Source organism: Crocodylus porosus, unplaced genomic scaffold (genome assembly GCF_001723895.1).
Source record: "Crocodylus porosus isolate Cpor-Errol unplaced genomic scaffold, CroPor_comp1, whole genome shotgun sequence".
Lineage (NCBI taxonomy): Eukaryota > Metazoa > Chordata > Crocodylia > Crocodylidae > Crocodylus > Crocodylus porosus.
In genome coordinates this window covers 45,923,596-45,934,711 of record NW_017728951.1, presented here as the reverse complement: position 1 = coordinate 45,934,711, position 11,116 = coordinate 45,923,596, and the positions used below count along the sequence as shown (strand labels likewise).

Here is an 11,116-nt window from a genome sequence, read left to right as displayed (position 1 = left end):
CTGCGGCCTCACCAAGGCCGAGTACAAGGGGAGAATGACGTCCCTGGATTTGCTTGAGAAGCATCTATGGATGCAAGCCAGCGTTCTGGTCGCTTTACTAGCCACAGCATCGCATTGCAGGCTCATGTTCATCTTGTTGTCAATGATGACCCCCAAGTCTCTTTCTTCCAGTGCTAGCCAGCGTAGCACTGCCGAACCTATAAGGATGCTGCAGGTTTTTCCTTCCAAGGTTGAGAAGCTTGCATTTTCAGCATTAAACACCATCAGGTTCTCATCCGCCCATTTGCTGAGCCTGTCCAGGTCAGCCTGGATCACCCTCCTGTCCTCAGGTATGGATGCTTTACCCCAGAGTTTTGGTGTCGTTGGTAAAATTGGCTATTCCACTTCTGACTCCAATGTCCACATCGTTAATGAAGATGTTGAACTACAGGGGAAAGCAAGTGTGCCTGAGCCAACTCAGATCACTGTCTCAAATCAATTCAGCTGAATCAGCTTCAGAAGATTCAGTGCTGATTCAGAGAGATTTGCAGATTTGGCCATAGACTATAATGGGGAATCACTGACATACCTATAACTGTGACATTTTTTGCCTGATTCAGATAAAAATTGCAGGGATGGTAGCCCTTTCTGAGGGCATGAAGCCCTTTCAAGGAAATAGGTGCAGGGGTTTCTGGGAAGCTGCACCTCAAGCTGCTGAAAGCTAAACTCATGTCACATGCGTTTGTTAAGGCACAGTGGGGTGAAAACTGCAGGCATGCTAGGCCCTGCTGAGGCCTTGGAGCCTGCCAGGTTTCAAGGAGATAGGTGAAGGGGTTTCTGGAAAACTGCAGCTTAGGCTGCTGACAAGCAAAACGCATGACATGGGTGATGCTGTGTGTGTTAAGGCGTGCCCTCACGGGCACTGGGGCCTCTATACAACACAGTAGCGTTCCCCAATGAGGCTGCGTCCTCCTCCCCTACAGCCTCCTATCCACCACTTTAAATAACAACAGGTAAGCACTACAGTGCACTGCAACACAGTAGCATTAGGATCTCAGGCCACCAAACTGTCACAGAGCCTTTCTTTCCTTTGCTGCAGGAGCAGCTTCTCCAGCAGCTGCCAGAGAATTCTCTCTGGCAGCCCCAGCCCTGGGGGTAAAGATGCATCTAGGGCCCTGGATACCAGTCAGCTGACCAGGGACAGGTGGTAGGGGTGTTGGTCTAAGGACACAGCACTGGCAGACTGTTATTTGGGTCAATCTGGTATCTTTTAGTAAACCAGCTGAATAGTAAAGAAATACATCTTAGTAAGCTTTTGAGTTGAAAAACCCTCCATCAGGCTGAGGAAGCACCTGCAGTTGAAATGGGAATAGTAAAGCAGCCAGAGGCTGGCATGCAATGCAGGTAAGAAAGCCAGTCAGTGAAAATGGAAATGGAGATGTCAGAGGGTGAGGGACAAGCTGGGGTGGAGGGGGAAAGGGGATGTAGCAGGTAAAAGTGGAGAGATACCTGGGGCGTCAGATGTCCAGCAGGTTGTAGTGTCAGAATTCCAATGTCTCTATTGAGCCCATGAGTTTCTGTACATAGGAGGCTGAAGTGTGTTGCACCTCATAACCGGTGTACCCTTGACCTGTGAGCCTGGGTCAGCACGACCGGCTTGGCGCAGAAGGGATAGATGACCGGACAGGTGGGGAGTAGCGGCGAGTAGGAGTCAGGTGGCTTGAAGCGTATTGGTTGTATGAAAGGTTTATTGTACTTACGCTACCGATGGTACAGGATAGCTGACTTGTTCAGTTACAGTGCATAAAACAGAACGGTCTAAAGGGGTCTGTTGGTTCACGGGGCTCCTGAGCCAAGCCCTTGCTTTCTAACCCGGAGGCTAGGTGCGGCTGCCCAACTCAGTAGTCCCAGAACTGGTCAACAGCTCATGTACAGGGAAACTATAACGCACTTTCGATCAGCAAACTTCCGAGAGCTCTTTGACGAGAAGGACAGACGAACCGGTGAGAAACGAATACGCCAAAATGAAGGTCGGTGGCGGGGAGATGTCTACAGGTGGCCAATCTGGTGTGTCTCCTTGGTGTGCTTGGAGTTCTCCACTTAATGGTGGGAATCTGCTCTTAGTTATAGTCAGCAGTGACCAATCACTTCATGCCAATTGTGAATATTTACTGACTGCCAATTACGTTCTTACACAGTGACCTAGATACCTATTCATTTGACCTAGATACATTATTCATCTGGCTGCCCTCAGTGGGTTCAAAAGGTCAACCTTATGATTGGCACCTGCAATACTTATCATTGCAGACAACTAGCTCCTTAAGTGTGGAGAACAAACTGTTAACAAACTCCAACTGCAATGCTTCTTTTAGCAAAGAAATAAAGGCTACTAGTGCTGAGAGGGGTCTTTATGGCCTGCGTCCATAAGTTATTATGGTCTTTTGCTTTGCTGGCATCGGCACTCTAACCGACAGGTAAAACTCAGACATGACATGCCCCCTTGGCGATGGCAGCAAAACAAAACTGATAAATCTTGTCTTCCTTCTCGTCAAAGTCATGAACAATTGGCAAGCGTGTATATACAAAAGCAAAAAGAGTGGTTATACGTTTTTTGATTATGTAAAACAGACAAGAAAAAATACATAATACTACTATACTAGAAGGTGAAGTTCATAGGCCCAGCTGTGAAAAGTGGTTTGTAAATTCAAACAAGCACTGAACCTTGCTAACCTCATCACCAGCAGCCAACTTCCTACATCTCAAAACACAAAACCTGCCAATATATCTCCAGTACCCCGGCAAACTGCACACTAGACTATATCAAAGACAAGAATACCCAACTACCTGTGGGGGCACATTTCTCACAAAAGAAAATGCTCTGTCTTCAGTCTCTCAGGCCTGATTCTGAAAGGGAATTTACAACCCACTTTTCACAGCCAGGCCTATGAACTTCACTTCGGCCTCCTAGGTACAGAAACTCATGGTTCCCTGGGTCCTCTGCACTCGGGTCCCCTGGTTCCAGATCCAGCTCCTCCTTTGGCAGTGGGAGGCTCATGGTGGAGATGAACTTGGGGTGGAGGAGACTGTCATTCTGCTGCTGGTGCCTATTTCTGGTGTTAGGGAAGGTGGTGCAGGTTCATGGACAGGTACTGCTCCTGGAACTTCAAAATAATTTTTATTGTCAAAACTTGCCAATTATCAATGGATCTTGCATTCTGTTGTCTCTGTTATGTAAATTCTATTGTATTAACTCAAACCCAAGATGAGGTTTTTCCTCATTCAACAGGTGGCAGAGGGCAAGAGGCAGGGGTCATATCACTTGACTCTCTCACTGCCTGCCCCCTTGCCACTGCTTACCTCCCTGCTATTCCTTTCCCAACTTGTAGCAGTGATGGGAGTATGAATTGTAAGATTATCCTCTAGTTTGTTATAAACATAGAAGACTAATAAATTTATCAATTTTCCATGTCTAGGATCTAATTATTGGGGAGGTTGTATTAAATTCAAAGTTGCCTTGGGCTCAGATAAATACCATACTACCTTAAAGTCATAGTTGTTTTAGTCATAGTTGTTTTATTCATAGAATCAGTCAAAGGAAACAGGGCTGGAAGGGGCTTTGACATGTCCTTCATTGCATTTCCCTGTCCCAAGGCTAGATGTTTGTAGACTATTTATTGTCATATAGGTTACTGACAGAAGTGAAGTGGGGAGGGGGAGGAGCACAATGCTTTACTGGAAGAGGAAGCACATTAGTTTGACCTAGCTCCCCAGTATTTGTATAGATTGGATGCTTCAGTGGACCATTTTGGTGCCTTTATATAATAGCTTAGTTAGTTTTAAGGTCTTACCCTATCCTGCCTTCTCCCTGAGTACTGTGAAGCTTTTGGTCATAGTGTTTCTGTATCTATTAAATGTATAAATTCTTTGATCCTAGGCTTTAATTCTTAAAGAGCTCTCTGTTATCAGAGACCATGCTGGCAGTGCCTGTCTCAGAGAATTGGACAAGAGTAACAGTCCACTTATCATGGCTCTCTGTGGTTCTAAAGGTAAGATTAGTTAAGTTCTGGAATACAGTGAAACTGCTGCCTACATCAGTGCTCTTTAAAATCAGTGGTCAGCACAAGTGAAATGACTACTCATTACCCCACCTCTCAAACTATATGCAGTTCTGTAAAAAGGTTTATAGCATGCTGCAGTAAAAAGATAAGTTAGCTGCATATGTTTCAATTGACTAACACTAAGCACAAGACTTAATGTAATCATTCATGTTTAGATTTTTGCTACCATAAGATAAAACTTTCCTTCCAGCTTTGCTGCCTTTGAGATGCTTGCAGAAATACACCGTGAAAAAGATCTTATAGTATCAACAGGATCAAGTAACCTGTGGAAAAAAACGGCAATAAATAAATAAAATCCCTTTTTATAGAAGCCCAACTGAAGTCCATATGTCCCCATATCAAGCTGTCGTGGTAATCCATCTTCCTAGTCATTACTATTCTGCAAGATCAATTGAATAAAATTATTCTTCTCTTTCGCACACCATCTGGATCCATTTCTGAATCTGCTAACAAAATGTAGTAATTCATCATTGGGTGAATTGTATTCTATTTAGATCTGTAACAGACTTTGAGATCCTAAAAACAAAGATGTAGCAGGCATGGTTGGTTGGTTGGTTGGTTGGTTTGTTTGTTTGTTTTTCTGGTTGTCTTGTCAGGATGAAATAATCAAAGAAAACTGTTGAGGGAATGACTCTTAGTGCCCTGTGGTTTAAGGCAGTTTGTATTGTACTTGTCACCAGCAAAATATTACAATTTTAGTGATAAACAAAACAAATTGCACTTAAAGAACTAGATCACAATCTGTACAATAACGAATAATGCAAGGCCAGCTAACCTAAGAGCTGTAATCAAGGAAGAACATAGTATCACAGAAAAACATAATAATAGAAGGTACTTGAATTGTATGGATAATAGGGGTGTGTGAAACCAGGCCGTACTTGATTCAGACTCGGCACGAATCGGGGACAGTGATTTGATTCATTGATTTAGATTACTGTCTCTGATTTGATTCGGCTGAATCTGAATCTGAAGAGTTGATGATTCAGGCATAGACACAGCTAATTTTTCACTTACAGCTTGTGAACATTGCGATGGTGGGGCAGGTGGAGTGTCCCACACAAGTGTGGAGCGGCCCCCTGGTTCACTTCTGGTTCACTTCTGGATCCACCGGGAGCACGCAGAGGGTTCCCCCTCCCTTCCCCCCCCCCCCCCCCGGCGCCCCCCAGGTGCACCCCAGTGGACCCAGCAGTGGACTGGAAGCGCTTCTGGTCCACTTCCAGGTCTGCTGCCAAGTGTGCTGGGGAGCCCCCTGTACTCCTGTAGGACACTCCATGCGCCCAAGCATCGCAGCATTCACAAGCTGCCTGATACCGTGAGGTATGTAGAAAAAAAATTTAAAGCTGTGTCTATATCCAAATCGCCAAATCTTTCAGATTTCAATTCGGAGAGATTAAAGGGTCTCCTGATTCCATTTGGATTTGGAGATTCAGCCACCAAATCGGGCTCAATCTCCACTGAATTGAGTCTGGGACCGAAGATTCACACAGCCCTAATGGATAACTGGCTTGTGTGTGGTGTGATTGAATGGAACAAGTAACAGAACTGTTCAGTTAACTGATGCCTATTTAAAAGAAAAAGAAAAAAGGTATTGAGGAAGTGGTGTGGTCTATTTCTGTTTTGAATATGCAATGCATATTGTTGATTGGGTTGTTTGTTTTACCCTAAAGGTTCCTTTATTAATATATCCCAGATGATTGCCTGTGTAGGGCAGCAGGCTATCAGTGGGTCACGAGTGCCTGATGGATTTGAAAATCGGTCTCTACCTCACTTTGAGAAGCATTCCAAGGTGAGTAGCCTTGCATTTGCTAAAATTTTTAATGAAATCTGTATAGTGGAAATGAGCTCAGTTGAGTTGCCACTGGAGTCTTTCACCAATATGTTTCTAAAAAGACCACTTCTAAGGATAAATAATCAGATAAAACATTTCATATATAATTTTGTGCCTGGACTAGTTTTTAAAAAAGTTTCATTAACCTGAACTTTAACAACTCAGGTCTCTGTTTGTTTTCTGTTTTCTCAGAAATGGTCCTTTCACTGAAATACTTGTATATTAAAATAAATCCGGGAATAAGAATATTCATCATTCTTATTACTTTAGGAAAATTCATTAATCCATTCAATTTTTTTACATACTGGCTTTTTACAAAGTGGAACATTGCTGTATGGTTTCCTAACTATCCTGTGCAGTAGTGTATTTCAAGAATTCTAGTGCATGTGAAAGATGCCCAAGCCCAGAACTATGGCAGTTAACCATGCCATTGCTTCCTTGCCACCAAAATTCAGGACTTTTGGGAATCCAGTTTTGTTGCATCTAATTTTCACCAGCTGCTTTTGGTTTAAAAAGGTACAGGCTATAGCAAAGAAACTACTGTATTTTTTTGCATATACATAGCCAAATGAGTGTTCTTACTGTCCTTCAACTGTGTTGCAGATTGGAATGTACACAGAGTGCTCATGGACTTAATATTGGTTATATACAAGAAATATCTTTCTGTCCTGGATGTATAAAAATGCACCCTGTCTCAAGTTTTATTTTTTCCTTCTCTCACTTCTCTATAGCTTCCAGCCGCAAAAGGTTTTGTTGCCAATAGTTTCTATTCTGGCCTGACTCCTACAGAGTTTTTCTTCCACACCATGGCTGGTCGGGAAGGTCTTGTTGATACAGCTGTAAAAACAGCCGAAACTGGATATATGCAGGTAACTGACAAGTATGTAGGCATGGATACAGTCTCCTTCTAACTAGGGGGATTATGATTGTAAGTTATACCTTGAAGTAAACTGACATATTTATCTAATGTTTGGTGCATGAAAGTACAGTAATGAGGCTTCTAACTTGGGCCTTTACTAAATGGTACTTACTGTATCATGCTCATACACTGTTTTTATTTATCGGTGGAGTATGTCTGAGAATCCTTGCTCATGGGTCCTGATCTAATTGAGTGCCTGTGTTGAAGTGGTGCATGCCCAGAAATTCTGTTGAAACCAGTGGAGATCTGAGGGTGTGGAACATTGATCCAGTATGGTAACTAACTTACTAGTTCAGTAAGAAACAAAGATGTTAGTAGTAGTCACCCTGGTTCTGACATTTAATTGAATGACAGTTACTTATCTAGATGAAAATGTAACTTTGTTACAAGTCCCCCTCAGAAGATGCAAGTTGTGAGAACTTGGCTTTTCACCCTGACATGTACTAGCTTTTGGCTGTGTATATCCCTAGTTCGCTCCTAGGTAGCAGCTATGATGTAACACAAGCTTTTCTGGAACAAACTAGTTTACTCTGCTCCCATGAACAGCCTAGCCTCATTTATCTCCATGAAACTACTCAAGTTAGGCATGCAATTCTTACTCAGAATTGTTTTTTTCCCTGCCCCCAGAAAAAGCCAAAACTAAACCTACTTCCTTAAATAAAAAGGAATTCCACCACTAACATAAATGGGAGTAGTGTTACAGACTAGTCTGCACACTGATGAAACTGACTAGTTAAAATCCATAAGTTAGTGTGCAGTTCTTAATGGGAGGGAATTCTTCCACGTGTTTTGTATGATGTGACTCCTGCATAGAAAATTGTACATTAGTGACTTAAAATGTAGTTACTTATTATAAAAGATAACGAGGCATTTAATGTTGCTGCTCTCACCTTTTTTCTCCCTGTGTCTACTTGAAAGACTTGTGGAAATGCCTATATGATGTAACAAGTAAGGAAGTTGCATTTTTCTTTTATCTTTCAGGAAATATAAAATTCAGTCTGAATCAAAATGTAACACTCAGAGGCTCTTCCCTAAAACTCCTTAAGTGTTAGACTCCTCCTTATACCTTCCACATTTCTTTCCCTCCAGGGATATGGTTCTTGGCCTAGTGTCTATTCCTCCTAATATTATCGAGTGCTGGTCAGGGCTGTCCCTAGTGGGGTGCGAATTGGAGCAACTGCCTCAGGCCCCATACTTTAGGGGGCACCGCGGAGCTGGGCTGACTTCATGCCCAGCTGCTCACCACCTCCCCTACCACCACAGGCTGATTTGCCTTGGGCCCCGTACCTTGCTACAGTTCTCTCTGATGCTGGTACATCACAAAAAGAAGAATAATGTGGTGTCTGTGACCAAACCACTTAAGTCCCAATAGAATTCCCTTTATAGAGGTCTTGAAAGATCAGACCGATAAATTGTGACATATAAAGTAATTCAGGGCACTTTCGTGGAACAATTTATGGGGATTTTGGACTAAATTACCTAGATTCTTTTTTATGTGACTTAAAAATTTGTGACATACTGGGTTTTGAAATAGAAGTTGTCTGCAAGTGTTGCAAAGTGTTGACCATTTCTGTGCATTTATTTGGAATTTCGGGTGTTCTCACTTCGTAGGATCATACTCTGTCTTAAATCTTGCAGTTAGATAAGAGATAAGAAAAATAGCAAGAAACATCAATTTAAGTCATGCTATGGCCTGCATAGATGTATTTTGGAGTCTGAAATATAGTGATTGATTTCTTAAAATAGTATTTTTGCATTTCTTCTCATTCCAAAATATGAACTGCAGGGTCTGTCTTTCAAGTAGAATGGACCTAAATACTAACGTTTTTTAATACCTACAAGTGAAGGTAGTATAATTCCCCCAGCGTGGTGTGCCAATAAAAAAGATGTTGCTTCTACATAAACTAATGCTAAATAAGTTATCGCCAAATAACCTTGACTCTAACTCCATAAATTATTAGACTGTTGTTTAAAACAACAAATTTGGGAGTAAGATAACTTAGTCATGACTGTGCATGTTTGTTTTTCCCTCTCCACAACAAGAGGATGATATATCTGTTAAGGCTCACTTATGCATTTTAAGAAAAAGGTCAAAAATCATCAAAGCTGCTTTAAAAAAATATGTCATTTGAAAAGACTGTTGTAAAACTTGTTTTGATTTATCTAAATGGCTGCATCAAGTGCTAAAGGTGGTAGCTCTTCATTTCTGCATTTACAAAGATGAGAGGTGATGGAGGAGAAGCGTGCAAACTTTTACTTTGACCTTTTCTTATCATTGCTGTGTTTGGTGTCTTGTCAGTGCCTCACCCCCCCTCCCCCAAGTATAGAATTAAAATTGTCTGTGAACTAAGCAGATAAAGATACTTGCTTCTCGCTGTTACCCAATTATTTCCTTGACCCAGATTTGTTTAGGTTTTTTGTTACGCAAATGTATGGATATTCCCAGGAAGCATCTTCCTTTCCTTTTCTTAGAGGCGGCTGGTGAAATCACTTGAAGATCTTTGCTCTCAATATGACTTGACTGTTAGAAGTTCTACTGGTGACATTGTTCAGTTCATTTATGGAGGAGATGGTTTAGATCCAGCAGCCATGGAAGGGAAGGACGAACCCTTGGAGTTCAAACGGGTTCTGGACAATATCAGAGTAAGCTTTAATATTTAGGCTTTTTAGCTTTCAGTGATATGGAGCAATGCTTGAGCATCCAGGAGAAAAAATCAATATGATGAATCACTTTAAGGATCTCTTTAAAAGTTTCTGTTTTAATTATTTTCCGGATCAGGGTTTATTAATGTACCTGTGTCTGTAAGAGGCCTGTCTAATTATTTTGCTTTAAATATGAGCAACTAGACCAATGTATCAACTATGAAGGATATTTTGGGTATTTAAAAAAGATTAGACATCCTCTTATGGCTTGATCCAAAGCTCATTAAAGTCAGTGCTTAACTCTTATTCTGATTAATTGGGCATTGGATTGGATACTTTCAGCATAAATCATTTGATGCAATAACTTTGTCTTTTTTCTTGGGACTACTGGATTTCTCAACTCTCAAGACTGTCTAGGTAGGCATAGCATGTCATTTTGTGTAATGTTCAAATAACAGTGTAGTTAATATCTCTTCATTGTTGCAGTATTCATATGTTTTACTCTTGGCTAAGACAAAGGATTTTTTTCATGGAAAAAGACTTTCAGACTTTGGTGGCTGAGGCATGGTGATTTGTGTAACCAGAAATGCATGGCATGGTAACTTTCCAGTCACACAAATCTGTAATGCTCTTCAGCCAAGCATTGTACATCTTTCTAATCCACTTGGTCTATAGAATTCAAGAAGAATAAATGTATTTCTAAACTATTAAATGTCCTTGTGTATCTGTATAAGTAGAAGTAAAACGTGTGTTGTTTTTGCTTAAGGCAGTTTATCCATGTCAGAGTGAACCAGCTCTTAGTAAAAATGAATTGGTATTAACTGCTGAGTCCATCATGAAAAAGAATGAATTCCTCTGCTGCCAAGACAGTTTTTTACAGGTAATGTCTTCTTCTTTATCTGTTTGCTACATCATTAGTTAATCCCCCTCTCAGGAATTTGGAATAATCCAACTTTCTTAGGATTGATCCAGAGCTCTTTATTAATTTTTTTTAGAAGGCCATTTGCACCAGCAGCTTCTATACTAATCTGTCTTTTAAGATATTTCTTGATACCTTGTTCATGAGTGGTTAACCCCAGCAATTCGATGCAAGTCATTTACTACTTTTGTGTTCCTCTATGAATTTTTTATATTTGAAAAAATATTTAAAGAAAACAGGGTATGTCTCTGAGCAGGGGCTGAGATACTTGCATCTCATGTCTTGGAATGTATTAGACCTAATTCTGGCTCTCTGCAAAATGAATTTATGGTAATTATCTACATTGGAAGGATATCGGGGATAGCATAGTACTAATATATACAGATCATTCATTGTGCTGCCTGGAACAAATTTGTACATGGTTTCCAGTAAAGCATTCTGACACATTAGTGTACTAAAGTTCATAGTAAGTCTCTTAATTTCAGATGTGCACATCAGAAGAAACTAAATTATACTTCTAATAAGAAAATTCAAATTAAGATTCTTAGATATGGTTACATTATTTTAACAGCATCCAGATTTCTCTCTCTGATTTGTAAATTCCAATATTATTGCTTTTTTTTTCCATTTCATTTTACTGATCCTTGAAGGCCTTAACTGAGACAGGTTATAAAAAGTATAATGAGGTAATTGTATAAGTGTGTGCATTG

At 40.8% G+C, this 11,116-nt stretch overlaps 1 protein-coding gene across 1 annotated transcript in view; it reads left to right on the top strand.

Moving 5' to 3' along the window:
• Positions 1 to 11,116, top strand: part of POLR3A (RNA polymerase III subunit A) — a 53,820-nt gene that overhangs the window by 22,883 nt on the left and 19,821 nt on the right. The window contains exons 17-21 of the mRNA XM_019556083.1: positions 3,914 to 4,025; positions 5,765 to 5,883; positions 6,657 to 6,794; positions 9,317 to 9,487; positions 10,254 to 10,367. Coding sequence (XP_019411628.1) covers positions 3,914 to 4,025; positions 5,765 to 5,883; positions 6,657 to 6,794; positions 9,317 to 9,487; positions 10,254 to 10,367 — 654 coding nt within the window. The remainder of the gene's footprint in view (positions 1 to 3,913; positions 4,026 to 5,764; positions 5,884 to 6,656; positions 6,795 to 9,316; positions 9,488 to 10,253; positions 10,368 to 11,116) is intronic.